At 38.8% G+C, this 27765-nt stretch overlaps 1 protein-coding gene across 2 annotated transcripts in view; it reads left to right on the top strand.

Moving 5' to 3' along the window:
• Window positions 1-23786, top strand: part of galnt9 (polypeptide N-acetylgalactosaminyltransferase 9) — a 74545-nt gene extending 50759 nt beyond the window's left edge. For both annotated transcript variants that reach the window (XM_058070779.1, XM_058070780.1), the window contains 5 exons: window positions 14248-14433; window positions 15941-16078; window positions 18918-19013; window positions 22641-22808; window positions 22913-23786. In XM_058070779.1, the coding sequence (XP_057926762.1) occupies window positions 14248-14433; window positions 15941-16078; window positions 18918-19013; window positions 22641-22808; window positions 22913-23059 (735 nt within the window). In that variant the 3' untranslated portion in view covers window positions 23060-23786. The remainder of the gene's footprint in view (window positions 1-14247; window positions 14434-15940; window positions 16079-18917; window positions 19014-22640; window positions 22809-22912) is intronic.
• Window positions 23787-27765: the final 3979 nt, after the last annotated feature.

The raw sequence follows: 27765 nt of genomic DNA on the forward strand, positions 1-27765 counted from the left end.
TTTGATCACTCCTCTTAATTAAATTAATCACAGCCGCCTGACGCAAAAGAAATAATCAGAACAATTCAAAATAGGACTGAAAATAGTCCAAAAGTCTGAGAATTTGGTGTACAGTAATAAAGCAGTGTAGTGATGTGACAAGCGATTTCAGACCACCAGGGACGGAAACAAGAAGGAATCATACCCAAGTCCAGCAAGGTAAAAAATAACCTAGTATGAGTACATTCTTAATAAACAGACAAAGAAGCAATAAACCAAATTATTATTTTAAATTCAAAATGGTGCCTTCACAACCACCTTGACTGGGTCCTGAGGCATTTGGTCCATATCAGTAGTGTAGCAAATGCAGATAATTAAAGTCTACAGCACTTCTACCAGCGAGAGAGGAGAGGGACTTAATTACACATCACTCAGCCCCCTCTGCGTCCTTGGCACTGCTTTACATTCAGGGTGAGTGTCTATTTATTAGGTACATTTGGCCTTGACTTGTGTCATATTTCATTTCTAATGCACAAACAACCCAATCACATCATTCTACCTGCTGATGCACTTATTCATTTATTCATTCATTCATTCATTTTCTACTGCTTATCCTCAAGAGGGTCGCGGGGGTACTGGAGCCTTTCCCAGCTGTCTTCAGGCGAGAGGCGGGTTACACCCTGGACTGGTCGCCAGCCAATCACAGGGCACACATAGACAAACAACCATTCACACTCACATTCATACCTATGCACAATTTGAAGTCACCAATTAACCTAGCATGTTTTTGGAATGTGGGAGGAAACCGGAGTACCCGGAGAAAACCCACGCATGCACGGGGAGAACATGGAAACTCCACACAGAGATGGCCGAGGGTGTAATTGAACTCGGGTCTCCTAGCTATGAGGCCTACGCGCTAACCACTCGGTCGCCGTGCAGCCCGCTGATGCACTTATGTATTATTTATTTTTAAATGTTGTGAAGTTATTGTTGGGTTGAGATGAAATATATTACCATTGAATAATAGAAGAAAATGTCTTGAGTAACTTTTGCAATAATTTGCAATAGGAGAACTGTATTTTTTTTTTAATTTGTGATTTTTTTTTCATTATTTACAATACTTTTTGTGAAACATGAACACATATTTATTTTCCTTTCCTATGTATTATAACATGAGGAAATTAGTTAATTTCAGAAAGCTTCTGAAAATGTGTTAATTTCAGCTAGTGATGCAAACTCTTAACGACATTGCATCACTTGATATACACACTCTGATCATGCATTAACATGTAGAGTGATGATAATAGTTGCAGTATCTTGCTGTAGTTTGATGATTTAAAACACTACCAAAAATTATTTTCTTGTGCATTGATACACATACTTATGCTAAACAACAACAGCAGCGACAACAACACTTACAATGTCTGCTCTCCTTGCGATGGCTGTGTCTTCCAGCACAGGACGTGTGCTCCAGTACTCAGGTAAAAACGGCTGACGGAAAGCAAACATCGTGTTGAGTCTTTGTAGCGAAACTGAGAGCTGGTATCCACTCTTCCGTCTGTGGAAGGGGGCAAAAAAAAAATTTCACACCATTGTATTTTTTGAGTTCAGTCGTGTTTCTCACCTTCTTTGTCACCTTGCTTTAGCTTCATTGTAGGTTATTTTGCAGCTGCGATCAACAGCAGAAGCAGAGGCTTGTGGTGTAACTGTGTTAGTTGGAATAGAACTGTACATTGTTGTGAAGCATTTTTGGCAAAATTGAGAAGTTTTATATACAAATACACAGATTTAATCATTTGACAACCCAGTTATAGTGCAAGTAACGGTTTGTGTAATTTTTTTCATCCAACTTTTTTTGCTTCTGTTCTCATCCTTGAAATATGGCTAGTGTCATACCAGTCTGAATACCGTAAATGAGTTTTTAAATGAGATTTCAAAACTGATACCTCCGTGATAGACTGTAGTGCAAACGGGAGGGACTTATTTTCACAGCTCGAGGGCAAAGGCAGCAAAAAAGCAATCCCCTCATTTTTTGGTATCTCATCCTCAGGATTTTCCAAAGTGACTTCTGAAAAAAGACTTCTCAAGTGGTGATGGACAGTTAAAAGTTCAGTCCAAGTTCAGACCATTTATGGCCTTGAACACAAACAGACGTGTATCTGATTAAAATGATTAATCAGATTAATCAGAGTTGAATAAATTTTTCATGATTAATCACCATCTGCAACTAAGAAAAATGCTAGTTTTCACTGTATTTATTTAAAAGAAAGACAAATGATTGGACAGGATTACAAATTATTACAATATTTTTTAAAGAAGACAGACGGAAATTAAAATGGATTTCAAAGTGTATCTGATTTTTGTAAGTGTATTTATTTTTGTTTGGGGTTGAGGGGGCCATGTAAGCCACTTTTCTGGGACCCTTATTTTGTTGAGTGTAATCAGGCAGGATGTAACATAAAACATTTTTTACTGTGAAAGCCAGAAGTGTGTTGTTTGGCTTGGAGCTCTTGTCTGCTGTAATATGTGATCTTGTGAGACAAAGCTGGGCGACAATAAAGAGCCACTTGAGTTCATGCCTATGCCATCCTTAATTCATATCTTTCACAATGCCAGCGGATGTCTTCATATGATGCTGTAACAATATATTAATTATATTATATTCGGAGTTCTGATGTCTGTGAATGCTGGTGTGAGTATGCTTGTTCGAGTGTTGAGGACAGAGATATAGGATAATTTAAGTGTATGTGTTTTATTATTGGTAAAATTCAATAACCCATTTAATTTTGCAAATTGTGTGCCATATATTAAACTTTTTTTTCTGCTGTTGGGTTTTTGAAACACAGACGTATATGACATGTTTATGTCTTGATCTTAAAAACATTTAAAAGCCCATTGACAATCAAAAGCATGATCCTGAGCATTTAGACAAGTTCAATCAGGCCAGTTGATGAAATTGCGCTGGCCTTGAACGTTTACAATCTGCAGCTTCCTGCAGCGAGATCAGCGACCTTGTGAAGGACATGGGTGTTGCTCCGAGGCGGCAATAAGCCCCGGCCATCTGTGGACACGAGCCACTCTGGCAGCTTCTAAATCACCAGCATGCCCAGTACATCAAGAAGCAAATGATAGTGGGCGCTGACCATATGTGAGTCACTTCTAACAGGAGGGACATTAAAAAAGATGAGAACAAGTCTCAGGCTATGGACAAATTCATCTATTACATTTAATTGAAAGATACAAGACTCAGAGACATAAACAAATGGGATAAGTGCCAAAATAGGCAGTGTTGTGTATATATACATGTCATTTATTGGCCTTTGAATCTCTAACTTTAATAGGACTATACCATATGCAGTACTTCCTTTTCGACAAGTATCTCACTGAATATTCTCAAGACATTGCTAACAGTTAATAGCTCTATTATTTCAAGTTGAGGTCTTGGATCAACACACTAGTGCCTTATTCATGATACACAATTGATTTTTTTTTCTCACTGCACAGTTGAGAAGCAACATGGGTGCAACCATCTGCCCTCCATGGATGCATCATGCAGTAGCATTGGATAGATCCAGCATTTGTCTTTTTCAATGCCTGCATTATTTAGAGGTCGGATCAATCTGTTAAAGCTTAATGGACTCAATTTTATGTACACCATCATTCATTCTTGTTTGCTCTAGCTTGCATTTGTGTCAAGTAAGTCATGCAAGTGATGTAATGATTTTGCCTTTAGACATCCCAAAACCTGATTTAAAATAAAACGGTGAAGATATAACTGAATAACTAATAACTAAATTATGGAAATTACCATTTAGTAATTGGAATGTTCAGGTGTTGTAGTATTTCCAATTGTAAGTACAGTATAAACTTAATACCTTAAATAAAATAATATTATTATTTGCCTAATATTAAAATACAGTGTTCCCTCGTTTATCGCCGGGAATTTGTTTGCAAAATAGCCCGCAATAAGTGAAATCTGCAAAGCAGCCAACTTTGTTTGCAATTATTATATGTTTAAAGGCTGCAAAACATCTGACTTTTCTCTCTTGTTTAAACACACAAATTATGTTTGACTTTTAATGATCAATCTCTTGGACTGAAGAAAGAAAGTGACTCATCATATTTACTCCACTCGCCCCATTGTGGTTCAGTTGTACAGTTTTTGTATCCTTGTTAAAACCTATTACTCTTGTTGTAGTATTTTACTCCATCTCATAGTCCTCCAGTACAATATATTACAGTATTCCATAATAGCGCCAAGATTGCTAGCAAACAGGAAACTATGCAGTGCTGCAGAGGACATTAATTTAGAATGGTCTATATGCAATCAGAACGTAGAACACAATGGACAGGTTTTCCCTTCATTAGGACTGTCAAGACAATCAGGACTGTTACAGGGACTGTTTAGGGACAACATATTTATTCCAGTGGAATGCATCTTCAACTCTCACATAATTATTCAACACCCTCTACTGTAGTAATACAATAACGGGCACATAAAAAAGAGCACATATAGATTGCTCTAATACACCATAAGGACACAGCATTTATGCGACAGCAATCATAAAAAAAAAAAGCAAAATTGCAAATCCGTGAAAGGTAAACCACAATGTAGTCAGAGAGCACTGTGCACCATATTTGTTTCAATCGCTCAACTGTGACTGCAATTGCCAATTAGCATAAAGATCTTATTCTAACTTCTACTCAAATTGTAATGTGGACGGGGAGGTGGTTGATCAACAATCTCTTTATTGCAAAAACAAACAGGCTACTGTCTGCAGCACCCTGCCAAAACAACATCAACAAATTGTCCTGGCATCGTACTTTGCGAAGTACTTTACAAGTACTGCAAAGACTCCATCTGGTTGTACTGCAAGGCATGATTTTGGTTGAGTAGTGAAATGAGAGGTTTGGAGCCAATGGTCTTTCTAAGTCCATAAGTCCATACTTATGTGGAACCTTTATTTGACAATGTCCGAAAAAACTGAAATGGACGCTCAACGAATCAATTTTTCTCATAAGAAATAAGTTAATCCAATTTATCCATTCCAGAAAGCAAAAAATGTTGACACAAAACATTTTTTTCATTTTACAATTATAGTTTTACATACATAAAGAAATTCATAATGCATATAAATACTACATAAACATGTTAATTCAATATGCCTCTGACAAGGAGTAAAAACTGATTATTATTATAGTTTATAAGATCTTTGATATTGTCGTATTTGTATTGTGCCTATGTAATTAATGCTGTGCGTATGATGCAACTTGTCTTTCCCATTTGATCCCGCTTGTCCCATTCTTGTCCTGCAGAATTTACTGTTGGGATTGCGCTCAATCAGTAAAATGTTTCACGATTTATGCCTCGGTGTATCCGGTGCCAATCCGTCTTTTTGTCTTGTCAGCCTTGTATCGTAATTCATGCTTCAGCAAATACATGTTTATGATGTGGTAGCAGATTTTATTTACACAATGAAACTGACAAAATTTTGGAAAAAAAAAGCTCTTGCAAAATGTCTACTACATGTCCACATACCTCAGTGTTGCTATTTAAGATTCAAGGCTAGTGGTAATTACATATTCTAGACCTTGTCAGCTTGCGTTTTACTAATATAAGTCTCCACTTCATTATAATCTCATCCAAGACACCCCCATCTAATGAAACTGCCCTCTCTGCAGGCGGTATACGCACCATTCAATACAGTAACTTTTAACAAGCCCAGATTGTCTGATCCATACCTTCTTATTACTCTATGTACTTCCTCCAATCATCACTTAATTACATCATATAATTACTGCTGTCAGGGATGAAAACTTTGAATGACCTCACCAGGTAGAAGGTTTCTGAAGGATAGTGGCATGATGGCTGATTTAGCCACAAAACCAAAGACAGTGACGGAATGGAATTAGTGCTATATTTTAACTTGAAAAAAATTAACATGTTTTAAACACAACTTTCCGTTGGCTGCCAGTGTTCAGGTTAGTAAATTGGCCAACAAACGACTAAATGTTTTTATTTAATTTTATTGAGTGATTTTAATGTAGGGGGCTGTTGTACAGTAGTCAAGTGGTTAGCATGTGGGCCACACAGTCAGGCGATCGGGAAGACCTGGGTTCGATTCTCCGCTTGGCATGTCTGTTTGGCATTTGCATGTTCTTCCCATGTGTGCATGGGTTTTCTAATGTTGTGGCCAGTCAATAGAGGTTACCGTTACCACTGTCTATGCCTGCTAACTTAAAATTAACAAAAGTAGTAGATAGCAGGCCTTTTTTATGATGACTTGATGGAATAAGACAACAACTTGAGTTGTTGAGTGTCAGCACCGTGCACCACACATATTATGGACAAGTTTACCAAGTAACCTTAGAAACCAAAATAGTGGCGAGCTGAAGAAAACCTAATAAAGTGGAGGCATTGTGACAAACACCGAGCCATTTTCAGCCTTCCAATTGCACTGTGTAAGTGAATGAAGCACTTGAAGAGGTGGGAAAAATACCTCTAAAATTTGGCCCGCCAAGCATTTGTATCCGGCCCGGTGGTTGATTCCAAAGTAATTTAACCTGTTACCATACAAGTGGGCAACATGACTTGCAAGTCAATCAATCTTTAAGTCGTTTTTCACATGCAGCAATCTGATTATCTCAACCATGGTGCCAAACAAAGTCAACAAATATGTGACACACAACTTAAAGGATGGTTTAGATTTTTTGACATGAAGTTGTACGACATCCCCATCAGCAGTGTAGTACATCAATGTTGAATTACCCCCCCAATTGGTCCCATGAGCCCAGTTCTGGTCAGATTTCCATGACGAAGGAAGTAGTTCTGCAGAGTTGCTGGGACCATTTGACCCACCGGCCAATTTTGTCCACTCAATGTGGGGTCAAAAGGTTTGCCCAAAGTTTGGTCTAGGGACAGGGTGACGCGTGAAGAATGAATACATAATGACCATTTTCTTTAAACACAAATACGGATAATGACGAAATGTACTTTTTTCAAAATTGTATCCGGCAAAAATGAATTATTACGGATAATCCGTAACGGATATGGTGAAAAAAGGATACATTTTAAAAATGACATTTTTCAATAATAATTGAATAGTACTCCATCCATTTTCTTTCTCTTATCTGCGTCAGGGGCAGAAGTGTCAGTAGGGAAGACCAGACCTCCCAGTCTCTAACCACCTCCTTCAGTTCTGTCATTCCCAGGCATAATTGTGGCATAATCCCTCCATTATGGAATGTCTTGGTCTGCCCCACTATTTGGCAGGTCCCTGATCTCCTCACCATGGAGGTGTGGTGTGTTCAAGAGGACTATGAACTGGCTTCTTTTGATGTGGAAGAACATCGGCTTGTACTCTGAGCCGCTCCCGGATGACCGAGCTTTTCGCCTTACTTCTGAGGATCAGTCTAGCTACCCTGTGGAGGAAACTCATTTCGGTCACTTGTATCCACACTCTTGCTCTTTTCGGTCTCGACCCAAAGCTTGTAACCATCCCCGAAGGAAGAGTTTTGTCTTCTGGTTCAGCTATCTTTTCGCTTGTTGATCTCACTCCCCAGCCTTCATTTACTTGCGAACGAGACCCCAAGATAATTGAACTCCACATGAGGTAAAACATCACTCCGATACTCTTTTCCATCTGAAAACCATGGCCTCAGATTTGTAGCTGCTGAGTCTCATCCCAGAAGCTTAAAATTCATTGCTATGATCTGCTCCAGTAAACACTGAAGGTCACAGCCTGATGAGGCCATAAGGACCCCATCATCCGCAAATAACAGAGGAAAAAGAAGTCCTAAGGCATAGGTGTCAAACTCAGGCTGCATTTTTACTTGGCATTGGAAAACAGCATTGAGGTAGCCTGCATCACAGATCATCAATCAATATGCCGACAAAAGTCTGCGTAATCACACGATTATTCCAATATCAACTAATCTGGCGTTACAAAGGTTAAAACACAAATGGATTTGTGTACAGTTTACATATTTGCAGTCTCAACCAAGTACCCCTTGGTCGGAAAGCACGTACTTAATCAACCCAGACATGCCAACTCTGTTGAAGCCACAAAGTGATTCCGTAATTAAAAATGTTAAGTGACAGGGGGCAGAGGGTGCCACTAAAATTGCCTAATCATTTTTAATGGGAAAATTGTCACAGGTAATATTAAATTACACTAAATATGGGAATATTTGCAAAAGTCTGAATAGGTAGCAAATCTCCCTAAGTGAGCCAAACATTTTAATGATGGATTTGTTTGAGTTTGTTAAGAAACGGAGGAGCAGTTAGAGGACAAAATATGAGGTGCAATAAGAAGAGGCGGAATAAATAGATGAAAATGACCAACGACAAAAACATATATGCTTTCAACATTCACACAATTATTGAACAGTTTATTTCCCATGTATTCGTGTTTGTATTTATATTCAAAATATGCATCAAATTAAAGTCAGGTTTGTGAAAAATAGTACAAAAATTACTACACAAAAATAAAGGCAAAAAATAATTACCTATTTTCCAGGGGCTTTTGGAATTGTCCAATGTTGCACCTGACCAATAGCATAAATAAATTGAAAAATCCATATTAATCCATGTGATCGGTGTCGGCCAATCTCACTATGGATGATCGGAATCGGTAGTGTTAAACCCTGACCAGAGTATGCGTGGTATTAATTTCTGCTGTGAAATATAAATATAAGTGTGATCACACGTTGCTGTTGAATCTACAGTAAATGTGCTGCACTCCTGTTTCTTGTTCCATGATGGAGCTGAGTAATGATGCTAATGGAAATGTGTTTACTGCTGTTAATAGTGTTTATGCTTTTTATAGCTCGTGTGTTCTGCAGCCCCAGGGAGCTTATCACTTAAATGCCCTAGATACAATCCAATAACTGCAGGAACAGTGACAATTAAATTAAATTAGCAATTACATGATACTACATAAAAATCCCATGTGTTAGACTCTTAGTTTTAATGATGCAGGCTAGTATTTTATGATGGGGTCAAAGCTGAATGGACTTGAGGAATGTAGAGAACAACCTGTGTGGGATGTCAAAGGAGGAACAAAATTAATGATTTCACACCTTATTGCTGTTTTAACATGCTGTGGAAGCTACTACTGTGGTATACTGTATACCAGGGGTCTCAAACTCAATTTACTTGGGGGCCACTGAAGCTTGGGTCTGGGTGAGACTGGGCCGCATCAGGTTTTCCAAAAAAAAAAAAGCCAAAAAAAACGCATTTATTCAAAACAAAAACATTAAAAAAACTTTGCTTTGGTTCCAATTTTCTACAAGAAAAGCTTTGATAAAACATTCCACTGTTCTCAAATATCTTACTTTTTATTTTTCTACACAAAATAAGATGAAAAATAAATAAACAAATCAAGAATAAAGAAAATCAATCAATCAGTAATAAATAAATAAATATAATAATAATAATAAAACGGCAAATAATAAAAACTTAAGAAACCACATATAGTTGGTGGGTAGACAAATTATTTTTTTCAGATTAAAATTAACAAAGCATTATTAGAGCCCTGTAGACATGACAAAACACGACTATAGTCACATTTATACTCTTTTTATTTACAACATATTGCGCAACTGCGGGGTCTTGAGACACATGCTAACTCGCAAACTAGAGAGCTAGCGACCTAAACGGTAGCCTTTAAGTTATTTCCTTTAAACTTAAATAGCCAAAAACTTACCACTTCCACACGGATAGGGAGGATAACTATTAACAGTTATTTAACCTTTAACATGAACATTAATCAAACGTAATAATTTTTTCTGGGTACATGATACCATACAGCATCCATATCAAACTTGCGCGGGCCGCACTAACATTAAACTTTCATATCAAGGCGGGGGCCTCAAACTAGTGTCCTGCGGGCCACATTTGGCCCACGGGCCGCGTGTTTGAGACCCCTGCTGTATACAGTAGTACTTAAAGGGGACCTATTATGCTTTTTCCACTTTTCTGACCTATAAATGTAGTTTGAATGTTGTATTTTTGTGTTGATGATGCCAAAGTTTCAGATAATACGTTTGAGATAATGAGCTTTGTGCATTTGAAAGTGAGCCCTAAAAATAATTTGGGATGGCTCAAAATGCTCGGTTTCAAATAGCGTCGTAAAACTGCCCCTTTTTGACATGACAGAGGGGCGGACTTTCTTACATGAGTGTGTCATATGCAGATAAGCGCTCTTTCGAAAATTCCGACTGAAGCCTGATCTGATCTATTCTAAGATTGATCTGAACTTCTTTTTAAATGCTCTTTTAACGTATTTCAGCCCTGACCAGGGCTCGAACCTACTTCCGTGCCAAATGAGAGTTAAATTAGGCAACGCCAGGCAATGAGCTGGCCCGTGCTGTCAACTCATTGTCCAGCGCAGCTCTAAAGGTGTCAGGGAGTGGCGTTTACCAACATACTTATTGCACAGCCACGCCAGCTGGCATCCATTACACTCGGTCAAGACCTTATGTTCAGTATAAGTTTAAATAGATTGTTACACCAGACTTCTGGCACCTCCATTCCAAAATGAGTACAGTATCTTTGACTTTGTTAGAAATAGATGCTCTTTCATTCCATTCCAGCTTTGGCTGAAAGAGAATAGTATATCATCCAGCAGGGCAGTGACTTAACACAATGATTGCAGTATTATGAAATGCTATGCAGTGTTTGGTTCATTTAATAGTTCTTTTAGAATTTTATTACAGCTTCTTTCTAGAACCTGAAGCCAATCAGTGTGCATGTTAATGTGGTGCATTTTATTAATTCGCTTAAGCTGAGGTCACAACCTGTCATATGGGCGACTACGGCCGGATATAACACAAGACACACATGAAGGGGGCTTGTGTGCCATGCTGATTTTTGACCATCTCAGACCATCTGCAGATTGTCACGCCCGGTGTGGGTTCCCACGTGACAGTTTGTTTGAGTTACCTTCTTGGGCTTTGGTTTCCGTTTTGCACGATATTATTTTGTATATGACTTCCTGTTTTCCCGTGTCTGCCTTGGTTGGCCTAATCACCCACACCTGTCCCTAATTTCAGTGTGTATTTAGTTCAGGTGTGTGCTTCTCCCTTTGTGGGATCATTATAGTTTGTCCTTCTGCTTCCTGAGTTGCCTTTTTCCTGAAAAAAAAGTCAATATTTTTACCTGCATTCGGTCCTGCTCCCTGCATCCTGGGGTCGCATTGCAACACCGACATGCCGAACCGTGACACAGATGTTGTCATGTCATGTCAAAGTCTACAGACGCATATGTTTTTTTCAGGTTGTTAGCAGTTCCTTGGGTTGGTTGAACCTCTTGAGCAGTTATTCTATAATCAACAGACCAATTTTGTTAAAGGGGACCTATTATGCTCATTAAATTGAGTTGTGGACTCCTATAGAGCAGCTACACACAATAACCTGCACAGAAAGCTGCGCCACTTACACGCCTGCTGTGATCAGTCACATTCCCAAGCTTTCCCAAGGACTTCCAAGCTATTACGGAACCCTCCATCCATACATTCAATCATTTTCATTGCCGATCAAACAATCAAAACAAAAACACACAAACATGATACTAAATGATGTGTTAATTTAAACATATTTGGAACAGCAACAAGCCCATGTTTCAATATTACGCTTAGCTGCCTGGTCATAAATGCAGTAACACAAGAGACATTTGCCCATTTGTGACTTTCATACCGAACCTGGAAAATGGGGATATTAAACATGTAACATACAGTATATGATACTTGTCAGAGAATTGCTTTCAACACAACTGAGCAGGAGAAGTGAGACCTCCCATAGAGGCGCCGTCCCACTTTTGTTACAGCTCTGCAGCTTCAGCAGACTTTGTCCCCCTCATTTTGTTGGATGACGTTTATATAGATTATTGCTGTTTCGCTTTTTTAGTGACTATCAGAGCTCAGATGAAAGCTTTCAGAGAAATAGTAAATTTGTTTTAGCTAAACCAAATCCGTATATAATAATAATATAATAATACATTTTATTTGTATAGCGCTTTTCAAAATACTCAAAGACACTTTACAGAAGAATGGAGTTGTATAAAGCAAGTAAACAGAATAGAAAACACACCAAAATACAACATTCATTGGTTAATACACAGTTAAAACATGAGTAAAAGCGGGGCGGGGCACACAAATGAATATATGAACACACAAATGAATTTGTCATATTTTTTAGCAATAAAGCGTTCTCAAACTGCTCTCTTAGTATTCTGTTTTCCTTCAGTGTAACCAGGAATGTGGTAGATTTCACTGGACAATGTTGACAAATGAAACTCTTTTAACAACCACCTGCAGTAATATTAGTGCTACAGAGGTGCTATCCCTTGGCCCCATCACTACATGTTGGGGACAGGCTCATTTAAAACCGGTTTTCTTGGGGGACAAAGGTGGTGTAATTCAATATCACAGTTCAGCTAATAACTAAAAAGAGACACAAAATATGAAAAAAACAAAAGCGGTGTGCAGTCAAGCTCCCAAAATGGCATTGCATTTGCAGCACATATAACCTAAAGAAGGTCAACTGAGAACAGGCTGTACTCTCGCTCTGCAAGAGTTTTGTAGCAGTATTCATATATTCTGCCATGCGGGAGACCTCGTTGGAGTTCAGTAAGAAGTTAATGGCTCATAGCATCTGGTGTGCATTGTGGTGATCATTATGTGGTGACTGCGGGTGGCGGAAATGGCAGTTTATATGTTGGGGAAAGCCGAAAAAGTGTGCTGTGACATTCTGATACCACTGTGAGTATTAGAATGAGAACAGTCAAGACACTTGTGGCACAGTTTGAAAAGAGGAGGTAGAGAAGAAAAGAAAAGATTGTGTTACATACTCATGGCTATATACCTGTCTCTGTATTCTTACCATCCATTTTCTTCTGGATTGTGGGCCTGGAACCCCGGGTTCGACTTATGCTCATGGACTGTGAAGTCTTTTAATATACAAAGGCATATGTTATTGGTTGGAGTAAAACTGGCAAAAAACTACTGGAAAGAATTCATAGATTACCATTCATAGGTCACCATGGCTCATGAACAGTGAAGAAGACGGTTCAGTCAGTCATGAAGGTGATTTCAGCTCAACTCAGCTCTGGCAAACGTCTGCCTGGTTAAGGAGTTTTTTTATAGCGCTGAAAGAGATTAGTGTGAAAGTCCCAAAGTCCTTTTTTTTATCATACATTTAAATCCACACTCTTATACAGCCTTGAGCGTTACAGAAATATAAATTATGATAATTTGAACTTTGTAAATGTTTGATATCGCTTCCAGTTTAAGGAAGGCGGTACATTTGGCTGTATGGGTCAAAAGGTAGTAGTTCTCATATCCTGATGCCTGCAGCACATGTTGAAATGACTGTACTGTATGTACTTGGTGATATGTGTTTTTCCTTACATAGTCACCTTGTTTGTACAATGTTATGGACAATAATGTACAGGAAGAGATGAAACCAGTCATGTGTCTTGACACATGCATTACTTAGCAAGAATGTCCTTTTCGCTAATATATAATATACCAATTTGTTTTGTAAATCGGATGTTTTTTCTTAAATTATCTTAAATTTAAAGAATCAACTTGCATCCCCAAATAAATTGAGCAATATTTTAGTCATCACCCTACCTAGTATATATACTCATTGTGTAGTTATAAGTGAAATATCAGATTTTATGTTTTTTTTCAATGGAAAGTTTGGTATTAATTTGAATATATGAAATTATTTGTATGTATATACTTATCATACTTATCATAGTTATGTGTATTAATGATGAATTAAATTAAAGTATTTAAAATGTGATGTTTAAAAACGGGCGGCATGGTGGTCGAGTGGTTAGCAGACCTCACAGCTAGGAGACGAGGGTTCAATTCCACCCTCGGCCATCTCTGTGTGGAGTTTGCATGTTCTCCATAGGTATGAATGTGAGTGTGAATGGTTGTTTGTCTATATGTGCCCTGTGATTGGCTGGCGACCAGTCCAGGGTGTACCCTGCCTCTCGCCCGAAAACAACTGGGATAGGCTCCAGCACACCCCCGCGACCCTCGTGAGGAAAAGCGGTAGAAAATGAATGAATGAATGAATGTTTAAAAACAAATACATTGCCTATGTTTGACTTAAACAATTGTTTTTTATGTCTTAATGACTATTGAAAAATCCCAGTCCCAGGTTGGCACCATTTGAGAAACCCTGAATCAAATCAATTTAGAGTGCTAACAAGTAACTACATTTTTAACGATTGTATTTCTTGTTACTTTCTAGGTGTGGCAGTGTGGCGGCAGTATGGAAGTTCTTCCATGTGCCAGGGTGGCCCACATCGAACGCACCAAAAAGCCCTACAACAACGACATTGATTACTATGCCAAGCGCAATGCCCTGCGAGCAGCAGAGGTGTGGATGGATGAATACAAATCTCACGTGTACATGGCTTGGAACATTCCCATGAACGTAAGCATCGCTTTTCTTTTTGGAGATCAGGAAAAATATCAGAAAATGAATAAATGTAAAACTCTTTATTCATTCAACTTGACTTCACAGCAGCGGCACGATAAAGGCTGTGCAACAGTATCTCTCCAAACAGACAAGTTACAAGAGTGTCTAATCAGTCTCATTTTCATACACATCAGTTGGACTAATTGCTTTCATTGGTCTTTTGAGATTGACCCTGAAAAACAAACTGCTACTTCCATTAATAAGAGGTTCATACTGAAACCTAATGGCTGCTATTCAGCCATCTACAATGGAATGTTGTCACTGACGGATGTTGTCAGAGACCTCTGAGACACTAATATTTAATGGTAGAAAAACAGACAACGAAGGTACAATATGTAATGGCCCTACTTTTCTTCTCTTGTGTAATTACAAACAGAGAGGACTGGAACCCACTACCCTTTACTGCACTTATTGTGTATACACTACTAAGACTTAATGGTATGATTATCCCATCTTCCCTCACTGCTTCCTCGAAAAAACATGCATGCACTCGATTTTCTATTCTTGTTATCGACAAAGTTACCCACTGAGAGCACAATTGCAGTGGTGTGGTAGAGCATTATGAATCACCCCTGTGGCTTGTCTCAAATCCAACTACCAACAACATCTTGTTTAAATTGAACACATTTGTTATTGTTGCTGCATGGTTATGAAAAAAAAAGAACACTCATTGTCAGATGTTGAAAGTATTCTTGTGGCTGTTTCAGAAAGTGGCCTATGTGGATTACAATTACAGTTGCTATGCATAATCGGTTTTCAAATCTATTTCAAAAAGTCAGACGAAATCAGTAATGTAGGAAAATAATGCAATTTGTCCCATAGGGAATACTTTTAATAATATGATATAATATAATATCATAATAATAAAATCATAATTATAGTTTTACATCCAGAAAACAACCATTTTTTAAACAGCTCGTCGTCATTAGGGTCAAAGGTTGAGCTAAAGCCTCAACTCGGCTGACCTTTATTGAAAACTCTACCATTGTGAAGACGCCAAAAGAAGAGAACATCTCCTTCGAACTGTTTTTCATGGATCCACGCCATAACTTCTCGATCTCTTTGATCGTTTATGATCAACACTTTTTCACAATATTAGAGTACTTGCGACTAGTCCAGGGTGTACCCTGTTTCTCGCCCAGTCAGCTGACATAGGCTCCAACAACTAGATGGAACTTGGCATTGATGCGTCTTTGTGTAGGATGAGGTATCAATACGTGAATACATTAAGAACTGAAGTTTTTTTATACCATACTTCCTAATCATGTACAGTCTGTGTGCCATATTCACCGACTCACTGAAAACAGTGAAGTGAAGCAGTGAATGTACCCTATGACAGGCACACAGATCCTTCCCTCAGTGAAGTGTGTATTGTATCCCATCTTTGCTTTTGCCAGCAACCAGAGAACATAAAAAAAATTCCCACTGGTTTAAAACTTTATTTCATCACATCTGTTGACAGAACCCAGGGGTTGATTTTGGAGATGTCTCTGAGCGCTTGGCCTTAAGGAAGAGACTGCAATGTCGAAATTTCCGCTGGTACCTTGAACACGTCTACCCAGAGATGCGGATCTACAACAACACCATCACATACGGCGAGGTGAGAAAGAAGTACTACTGTCATGGCCAAAAGTATGTTAAGTATGTTAATGTTAATGGTCATGAAATTTAACTTACTCCCCCAAAACACCACTTTCCACTGCATTTCAGCCCTGTCACAAATGGACTAGCCTACATCATGTTAGAGATTCTTTGGTTGAGAAAGCTGAGAATGTTGACAAAGGCTGAAGATGACTTTGTCATTCTGATTGAGTTGGAATAATAGAGTGGAAGCTTTAAATGGAGCTTGATATTGTTGTTTTTCTTTTGTAACTATGGTTACCTGCAAAGAAACATTTGCAGTCATCATTGCTTAGCACAAAAAAAAACTTCCAACTTCTCAAGATTGCAACTAAATCAACCATTTATCAGATCATCAAATACTTCCAGGAGAGAAGTTCAAATGTTTTGAAGAAGGCATCAGGGTACCCAAAAAATTCTAGCATGTGTCAGGACAGTCTCCAAAAGTTTGAACCACAGGATCGGGGCACCACCAGTGCAGCACTGCTCAGGAAAGGCAGCAGGCAAGTGCTCGCAAAGTGAGGCAAAAACTTTTGGAAGATGGCCTGGTGTCAAGAAGGGCAACAAAAAAGCCACTTCTCTCCAGGAAAAACATCAGGGACAGACTGACATTACCAAAAGGTACAGAGATTGGACTGGCAAAGTCATTCCTGATGAATTCCCTTCCCAAAAGCTTGTCCAGTAGAAAAAGCCAATACAAAAACAATTGAGAAAAATATCAGAAAACACTGAAGAAGTATGGAAACCAATACTAGGGAGGATTTCATTCTAACAGCAACACAAGGAAGCCTTTTAGATTTTGGTAATACTTGTCAGAAAATTTGCTGGTGCAAACTATTTGTGGGTGCTCATTACTGATAAACATTTGTCCACAGCAAACCTCTGAGGAGATAATTAAAATCTCTGTCTGATCAAACACATTCTGATAAGTAGAGCTCCACAGGCACATCACAGGTACAGTGTCTCATTAAAATTACCTTCTAAAGACACTGACTCATTGTATCTTATTTAATGTACAGATACTGTATCTTGTTGATCTGGCAACCCCCAGTGAGATTAGATGCAAATTTTCACAATGGATTTTAATCAAATCTTAGTAGGTTTCCATTCCAACTGGATTATTCCTGCTTTCTGAGCAGAATGGGGAAGACATAATACTTGGATGCTATATGGAGTCAAGCAAACCTACATTATTTAGCGAATATTCATGAGATGAAAATCAATATTCTGTGTCAGAATGCATTACAATTAAACATGTAACTCAAGCCTTTATATCTGCTTTTATTTTTGCTCTCAGCTATTATACTCCCAGACTATATAGCCATCTAAGTGACTGTATTTCATATTTGTTGACAATCTGAATAACAAAGCTGCTAGAATAAAATTGTGTCTCATCTGTCAGCACCGCACCCGACCATGCTGACCGGACCGACAGGCTAGCACTTTCCTGACGACTGCACAAGATAGATATGTCACAACCATGAAATTAAGCCATATGCATTCAAATCACACAGAAGAAAAGCTCATAGTTGATGCACGGCACCATCTGGAAGCCTGGCAAACAGGCGGAGACAGAGACTGGCCACTGCATGATAAAATCCCATCATGACCCAAGATAGAATGAGTTATTTTTTGGGGACAAAAACACGAACAATGGATTTCATAGGCAAGACATGCATAGAACAATTAACATTTCCTCACTGAAGATATAATTTTTGAGCTGAATTTCTAATGCAAGTGGGCAGGTTTAAGTTTAAGCTAAGCAAATGTAATTTAAAAGCCAGTTTTACACCAGTTTTAAAGTCGCTACATTGACTCCCCATCCGCTTCAGGATTGATTTTAAGATTCTCTTACTGGTTTTTAAATGTCTTAACGGCTTTGCCCCTTTGTATTTATCTGATCTGCTTTTACCATATCAACCCCCGCGGACCCTGCGGTCCTTTTAACAATACCAAAACCCAGAACAAAAACCCACGGTGAGGCAGCATTTAGCCACTATGGCCCCCACCTGTGGAACAGCCTGCCGGAGGGCCTCAGGACTGCGGAGACTGTTGATATTTAAAAAAAAAAAAAAGATTAAAGACGCACCTTTTTAATCAGGCTTTTAACTAATATTTTGAAACTTTTCTTATGCTTTTATCTTTTTAGTCCTATTTTATGCTCTTAGTCTTTAGCTTTTAACTCCAGTGTTTCCTCAGGGGGGGTCCTCCACACTGGGGGCTGTGTCGGGTCTGCTGAGGGGGTGCCATCCTTGGGTCCCTTCGACCCAGCCGGCTGGGGGTTCCTCCCTTTAATGTGGGGGTCCGCCCGTCTGTCGGAGTCGGGGGGCCCGGGTGCTGGTCCTCCGATGGCACGGCATGCAGCTCCTCCCAGTGTGGACGGCCCCAAAGGTGGCGTTTCCTTGTTCCTCAGTGCCATGCCATGTCTCCCTACTGTGTGTGATTACGTGTGTGTGTGTGCGTGTGTGGGTCTAGTATGGAGGGTGGGAAGAAGGGGCTTTTTTTGTTTCTTTGTTTTTTTAGATAGATAGATAGACTCCCTTTATTGTCATTGCACAAAACACAGTAGTGAAATTGCCAACGAAATGTCGTTGCCTGGCTCCCATATAATAACAGACACAAAAGAAGATAAGTAATAATAAATAATAATAATTTCCTTTTAATTGTGGAAATTGTTTTAATTCTGTAAAGCACTTTGTGTTTGCATTTCTTTTCAGGAAAAGTGCTATACAAATAAAGTTGATTTGATTTGATATCAAGCGAACAAAATGTGTTCTAAATCTTTAAAATGAATTCACATATAATGTTGTGTCTTTCAGGTGAGGAACAACAAAGCCAGCGGTTACTGTCTGGACCAGGGCTCTGAAGATGACGACAAAGCTATCCTCTATCCATGCCATGGCATGTCCTCCCAGGTCAGAACCACGTCTAAGGGCATATACTCTCACTAGGCCAATTGTACCATGCTTGGGCTCATCTCACACATCTCACAAGTGTGAGTGCAATGATCCATGTCAAAGCACATTTAACACAATTGGCCAAGCCACAGCACGTTTCCATGCACACGTTCTTGCCAGTTCCTGAAGATAACAGACACGTTTCAGAATAGAAATGAATGCTCACTCACCTGCAACGTTTCATTTAATTGTGATCGCTCCTTTTGCAAGTAATTAACAGCTGCTATTGCACAAAAGAAACAACTTGACTCAAACTAAGACTGTAAGTTCAGCACAGTACAAATAGCAGAGTATTGTTGTTTTTCTTTTTAATGCAGTCTCAATTATGTTGTACAGTTGACAATCTGATGCTTGTGTTTTTCCTGGAAGTTATACGTTTTTCTACCGCTGGAAAATTTGAAGGCAACTGGACTTCTTCGTGGATAAAGACCACCAAAAGTTCGTAAATGTCTCATACAGAGTTCCCATATTTATGGCTTCTCTGATGGGTGTTTACCACGACTTGAAACCCATTACTATAAACTGGCCTTACTGCTTATAAGATTCGTTGTCGACAAACTTAACTAAAATGTTTAATGTATATCCAAATGTCCATAATTTATTTGACAAGTGTTTACATAAATAGTTCTGTCTCTGGGCTGTTTTCATTCGGTAAGCACATTAATTCCAGTCGAGTTGCAATGGATTCAAACACCCAAATGGCACTCAGCATTGAGTGTTTAAATTGTGTAAATAGATGGTAATGGCATGCATGTTTATACTGATTTTGTCCAGTGCTGGAGCATTGGAGTGAATCTCACTCGCCCAACGCAGTCACATTCACACAGATTTCCAAAAATGATAATGGAAGCGACCATGAAGGAAACCATCCCACAGACCCATTAAGAGTGACAGTGAATATTGCAGAATATTGTTCTAAGATTAATAAAACATATAGTCGTATTTTCAAGTAAACAAAATAAAAAGTATGTTATTTTTGTTTTCTTTGGTGCCTTTCTTAGCTGAAACCTTAATCTGGGAAAATTGACTAATCTTTGTCAAAAGTGCAAAATCAATTCCGATTTTTTTTTGCTCATACAGTATGTGACCTGAGTCTGATATTTTCATGTCAGTGTGAACAGCGGAATTTCAATTTTTTTTCAAATGCGACTCAGGGCCTCATTCATATGTGGATATAAATCCGATATGGATGCGGTACAACTGATGTATGAACTGTCAGGTTGTATATATCTGACCGAAACGTCATTGAGAGGCATGTAATGTCATTCTTAGAGAGACCCTTGAAATTGCCACAAACGCATTAAGTAGAGCATGCTAGTAATGTGCTGATCAATACTAAAATATCAATACTTTTATACCAGTTCCTTCGTTCTTTAAAGTCGATTCTGAAATCAAAATACTGATACTTTTGATACATCAGCTATATGATTGTGTGCTTTGTTTTTTCTGATGTTGTATACTGTATTAGCTTTGGTTGTTAATGACGTGTTAACGGAAGGTACCTTTAACGGCGGTATTTTCTTGGACGCACAAGTAATGTCCGTAGTTTGATTGAGCTACATAACTCTGTAGCCACAAGCGGGAACAAATATTGAGCAAATATGGAGAAAGAAAAAAGTATTTTCATTGGTAAAGTTATCTTCAAAGCTCTGGCAGATGGCTCTTGTAGCAAGACCAAAGTTATTTGTATCTACTGTCGCTGTGCTTGACCTATCACGAATTACATTACATCGCCTGCCAGAGACTGGAACAATGCAGGTATTGTTTTTATTGTCATATACAGTGTTACCTTGGCATAAGAGTGCCCCAACTAACAAATATTTTTTTAGATGCAAGCCCTCTTAACTGATTTTTGCATTAAACTGGGAGCCAAAATTTGAGTTCCAGCTGCTATTCTCGGGCTATGAGTGTGAGTTCCCCTACTTATTATAGATAAAAACTTATTTTTATCTGTGATTAAATGTGATTAATTCAGAGTTAATTAGACAAATGTGATTAATCACAATAAACTATTTTAATCGAGTGACAGCCTTATTTAAAATACATCATTAAATGATGATGTCTTGTATTCTTCATAAGTTTGTACCCATTAACGGCTGGGAAATTAAATAAATGGTATCACCCATCACTAGCAAATACACTGTAAATCCAAAATCCAAATTGTGCATCATAACCTGCAGTGTGAACGTATCCCAGTAAGAAGTGAAGACAAGTGGTATAGAAAATGGATGGCTAGATGTTCAGAGAGGTTTCACATAGATAGGACGTCCGCAGATCAAAAAGAAGATATTCTTGACACCTTAGTGGAGAAAGGTACCAGAAACATGCAATTGTACAGATTATGATGTACCCAACAGCATCTTACAACATCAACCGTGTTGTACTACTAATGAGCTAATTAAAAAACAGACTATGACCTTCAAAATAAACAACTTTCAACCATTCATGTTCCCAGAAAGGCAATGGAGCACTGAATATTGCGGAAGAGGCGCAGGTTAATTAGTTTGCATAATTTTTTTTATTGTACTATTTTCAATCCTTTAGAGCAGTGGTTCCCAAGTTTTTTTTTACCAGTTACGTACCTCTTCAGACATTTGACCTGAAGCCATGTACCTCCTACTCCTGCACACATAAAAAACATAAACCTTATTATATTAATACACTTGAAATATTGAACCTAATTCAATGCTTCATTCATTTTATAGTGAATCCGAATGAAAAATGTGTATTTTGCATGGTGACATTAGGATAAAAGTTTCACATGAGCACTGATAAATATAGATCAATATACAGTATATATGTATATATATATATAATCCTACATCTCGTTTTTTCCACTTTTTCCAATGTTGGCATCAATTTAATTTGAATGGACTTAATTTGAGCTTCACTCTTTTGTCCACTCAGGATGGTTATGGTTAAGTTGGTTAAGTGTGCCTATTCATTTCATGCCAAATTGAATGGGCGAAAATCATGATGAAGCAGTATCCGTTTTCTGACCTATAAATGTTGTATTTTCGTGTTAAACAATACCAAAGTTTCAGATTATGAGGTTTGCAGATTTGGAAGTGAGCCCTGAAATAAGTTTGGAGTGGCTCAAAATGCTCGGTATCAAAAGGCGTCGTAAAACTGCCCCTTTGTGATGTCACAGAGGGGCGGAATTCCTGGGCCAGGACTCTGTAAGCCAGATAAGCGCTCTGCCCTGCCCTAAGCTATGCTATCTCCCCCCTCACCCAAGCTCTGCTCCTCTGTTTACTTGCTAGCAAACCCACATTTGTTTACAAATCCTAATGACGCCACATGGGCCAGGATGCAGGTGGACTAGCCGACGGCTGGTGTTGGCATGAAAACTCTTATCCCGATCATTGGATGTGAGATTGAGTACATGGGTGGACTCTAGAACTTCCAGGTAGTACTATTCATGCAAATCGGCCAATTCTGATCCATCAGAGTCCCTCCATCAGTCGAGGTTCCTTCTTCAGTTTCGACTCTATGATGTAGTTGCGTATTCCCTCGTTTATCGAGGGGTTGAAGTACTTGAACATAGCAATGACATACATTCCGTATCTTCTTGGTTCCATCCAGCTTGCCCGCTACTCTACTGATGGGCTTCTTCAGCTTGGACCACTGGGGTCGACCACCTTCCTCCCTGACACAAAATGCCTTGTAGATGATGGCAGAGGACGCATTCCTTGTTTGAAAAAATGTGAGGCTGTTTCCAGGATTTCCCAGAGGCTTTGGGACTTCACACAGGTATTTACTGGGATGTTTGGGTCTGATTGGACATCGTTAAATTGTAAATCTTGGCGCAAATTTTTGTTTTTAAATGTTTTTATTTTTTGTTTCTTTAACCATAGAATGGTCCAATCATCAGTAGAGACACAGGTCGATGCTTGGAAGTGGAAATGTCCAAAGATGCCAACTTTGGCCTTCGTTTGGTGGTGCAGAGATGCTCGGGTCAGAAGTGGATCATACGAAACTGGATTAAACATCCCAGACACTAAATGATGGAGAGGAATCAAAAGGTTGAGCGTGAGTGTGGAGGAGGTGTGTGACACCACTGCACTGCAGGGGCTTTGCCTCAGGCCACAGAGCTTTTCCAACATGGAGACTTTAAAAAATACGAACATGAAGACACTCATGTGCTTTTAAGCCTTGAGAAGGCCCACATTTCTGACTGGAGTTTCATGGAGAGATCAGTGTATAAAAATACATGAGTGAAACTCACTAATGATTTTATTTGTACTGTAAAACTATTTGGTCTTTGTAAATGACTGCGTGTGTTCCATTGTGTATGTTTTTTCATCATTTATCATCTGAGATCATCTCAGTAAATCAAATAATATAGTTGTAAATTGTAATGTAAATGATTATCTAAATGATTATTTTGAAATGTTCCTCTGCCATATTGTGCTACCCTCATACTGTATGATAAATAATAGGCTTTAAGGGATTATTGTCACATGAGGAGGTACGGGATTTCACCTTGTGTTGTTTTAACAGTATGGCTCACGCGAAAGGAGCAACTGTGTGCCTTTTTTCATCATTTCTTTCATCTGACCAGGGAATGTGTGTCCCAGAAGCATGTACAAAGTTATTTGAAAGTTAATATATGAAACAATGTATGAAGCAATCAAAAGATAGTAATATACTGTAAAGAGTGAAGGACAGCATAATAAAATCATTTTTATGATGAAATGCGTCACTTGGATTTGGCAAAAAAGTCACTTACTTTAAAAAAAACAATTGAAAAATTGTTAAAAGTCTACAAAACATTATCATTGGTGTGTTTGAAAAACACCACTTAATTTTTCTCATAAGTAAATGTTGTGATATCCATTTTTTTTGCGCTCTGCATTCTGTTTTTAAAACTTTTCCACTTTATGGGATGGGCCTTTCATGGCCTTTTGTATTATGTATCAAAGGTTGGATGGGTATCAAAACACGTGCAAACTTGATTGCTGGATGCAACTTGGATTGCGGCCAGCAATCAATTGTGCGTGATTTCCTTTATGAATATGCAGAATATATGCAGATTAGCAGAATGCACAAAATATTGGAAGGATGATATGCAAATGATATCATTTTCCGGCCAGTATCTTTGCGCCTTTTGTATGAAAGGCAGGTCACATTTCACGCACGGCTGTGGTTGTTGTGGAAAGAAGGAGGCATACATTGACAGAGGATGAGAAAGAGAGAGATAATTTTCCATGCATTTGTCAACATATACAATAATTTAATTTATTAATTTTAGAGCTGCAAAAAAGGACTGATTGGAGCCATGCCATTTCTCCTCTGGAAAAAAAATATTTTCTGCATTTTTTTTTCGTTTCGGGATCATTGCAGCGCACCACCGCATTAGCTTCCGGTGTATTAGCGTTCCATGCACCCCTGTCATGTCCCTTGCTATCCACCTGGCTATGCAGTTATCCAAGTAATGTAAATGTAAATAACGCTTTATGAGTACATTTGCATGTGGTTAGTGCGCAGACCTCACAGCTAGGAGACCAGGGTTCAATTCCACCCTCGGCCATCTCTGTATGGAATTTGCATGTTCTCCCCGTGCATGCGTGGGTTTTCTCCGGGTACTCCGGTTTCCTCCCACATTCCAAAAACATGCTAGGTTAATTAGCGACTCCAAATTGTCCATAGGTATGAATGTGAGTTTGAATGGTTGTTTGTCTATATGTGCCCTGTGATTGGCTGGTGACCAGTCCAGGGTGTAGCCCGCCTCTCGCCCGAAAACAGCTGGGATAGGCTCCAGCACTCCCCGTGACCCTTGTGAGGATAAGTGGTAGAAAATGAATGAATGAATGTATTTATTTTATGGCTGTAAAACCCTTCAGGATACAATTTATACACATTTCTCAGACAGACATTCACATTTTCTCACATTTGTTTTTTGTTTAAACACTCTCAAAATTCAAATTAATTTTAAAATTTTAATGATTATCTTACTAGGATGGACACGAGAAATTATGCCTCACATATATTTCACTTTTCTGATCCTGCCTCATCCAAAACACAATGGGCGGGTTCTCCCTCAGCCAATAAGGACTGTTTTGACTTAGGACCTATATTTAAGTAGCTAAAAACAGAGCACCAATAGATTGTGCTAATACACTACAAGGTTGTAGAATACAGCTGGGATAGGCTCCAGCAGCCCCCACGACCCTCGTGAGGAAAAGCAGTAGAAATTAATGAATGAGTAAATTTGCCTAACCTAATAAATTGTAAATTCCATCATTTAATAATTTATTCACAGCATTTTGTAGTGTAAAACTGTTATTAAATGACAAAATACCCAAATATGCATTGTTATGAGGATGCAATACTGAGTTCTCCACAAAGAACTCCCACACCATGGATTTAAACCTCATTTTTTCATTGACTCATTCTCTTCCAGATTCTCCATGGTGACACACAAAATCAACCGATAACAATATTGGCAACAGCTGTTTCCTCAGGATGTAATGGATGAACACCCGGTGCTTCTTTTACTGTGATGCATTTCACAAATCAACACTGTTTGTTCAAAATAAGAAACATACTTCAATATGCAATAGACAAAAAAATTTCATTCATTCATTTTCTACCGCTTATCCTCACAAGGGTTGCAGTGGTGCTGGAGGCTATGGAAGAATTTATATATTAAAAATGAATATAGAAACATCCATGCATCCATTTTCTCTGCCGGTTATCCTCACTAGACACGTTTCATGTTTTTCCAACTTATATGCACCCCTTTTAATTTGCAGCTTATTCACCCTGAGATTTCATGCTTCTCTGAGTCGAGTCATCTCATATAAGCAATGCATCATCCCTGTGTCCTTTAAGTGAAGACTGCTCCAGTCTTCCCAGAGTAATATGCTATTCTGGTCTCTGGTTTACAAACATAGCAAGTCTCATAATGGTTGTGTCAAGAAATAGCATGAGCCAGGAAATGTATTGCTCTTGCATACTATGGGTTTCTCTTGACACACTAAAAGCAGAAGTACTCCGGGTTAACACATTCAGTGAATCTGTGCCACTGAGACCTCCAGTATATGGTGAGTGACTTTCACAGACTCAGAGGAGCCGTTGTGCATCGTGGAAGATACAAATATTTTTGCATTATATGTATTGCACTTGTAGTGATGATTGATGATTGCTCAATGTCGGAAATCCCAAAACAAAATGATTGTTGTAAATTGCCTTTCATTTTGCACAGTTGCATTATTGACCTCCATTTATTCTCTATGACCTTACACAGACAGGCGTCTTCATTTCAATAATAACTAGGGCTGTCTGATAATGGCTGATAATAGGCCGATCTTGGCATTAATATGTGATATCAATAGGGTTCGGCATCATTGACACCAATGGAGGAGCCCGAGGCTATGGGCCTCACTGCTGGGTTTTTAACGCCATCTCACTTTTAAAGTAAACAAAGTTGATGCTAAAGAATCGAATCGTTCAACCATTGAAAATAAAATCAGAATTCTAAGAACTATGGCTTGCCATGAAGCGTATGCATTAATTATGCAAAATAATTTTATGTAATCAATGAAATGAACTAGTTACCACCTTTAACATGCTTAGGGATACTGTAGCAACCTGATAGTTACGTGTAGTGTTAAAGAGTTTGGGGATTTTTAACACTTTGTGAGGATGTGAACTAGGGCTGGGACGATGTGTCGACGTCATCGATGACATTGACACAAACAATACATCGACACAAGAACTGCATGTTAATGCGCCTTCACTCAGAATTAGTGGTGGGCAAAACCGTTCATTTTAGTGAACAGAATCATTCCGCTTTGTTCAGTAAAAATAGCCGTTCATTTCGGTCAATTGGTCGTTAGCATGTGATCATTTTCACGTTTGTTCCGACTCAATAGCTCACCAACTAGTGCTGTGTCGGTCATGAACAAAACAAAAAGAACTAGTTCCATTGACCCGTTCGTTCATGAAGGGCACACCACTACTCAGAATCAATATGGGCAGATCATTTAGAAATATTCATTCATTCATTCATTCATTCATTCATTTTCTACCGCTTATCCTCACGAGGGTTGCGGGCGGGTGCTGGAGCCTATCCCAGCTGTCTTTGGGCGAGAGGCGGGGTACACCCTGGACTGGTCGCCAGCCAATCACAGGGCACATATAGACAAACAACCATTCACACTCACATTCATACCTATGGATGATTTGGAGTCGCTAATTAACCTAGCATGTTTTTGGAATGTGGGAGGAAACCGGAGTACCCGGAGAAAACCCACGCATGCACGGGGAGAACATGCAAACTCCACACAGAGATGGCCGAGGGTGGAATTGAACCCTGTTCTCCTAGCTGTGAGGTCTGTGCGCTAACCACTCGACCACGGTGCCATTTAGAAATATATATATATGTATTTACCTGTGTTTGTGGTTTATGTTTTCAGGGACTTTCAGGGATTAATCAATGCATCAAAAAACTATTCTCTAGATTAATCGATTACAGAAATAATCGTTTAATCCAGCCCTAATGTGAACATGACATGATTGTGTCTCTATGACTGCAGGCAGATTTGCTGATGTTATTTTGGCAGACTGCACACGGAACGTTGCAACACTGAATGTTGTAAACCACACGGACCGCCTGTGTTTCGGATTGATGTCTTTGCTGTGACACATCATGTTGACTCTAACAAGTAGGAGGCAGCAAAATTGTTCAAATGATCACCGTGTG

The sequence above is a fragment of the Doryrhamphus excisus genome, chromosome 4, assembly GCF_030265055.1.
Source record: "Doryrhamphus excisus isolate RoL2022-K1 chromosome 4, RoL_Dexc_1.0, whole genome shotgun sequence".
NCBI lineage: Eukaryota > Metazoa > Chordata > Actinopteri > Syngnathiformes > Syngnathidae > Doryrhamphus > Doryrhamphus excisus.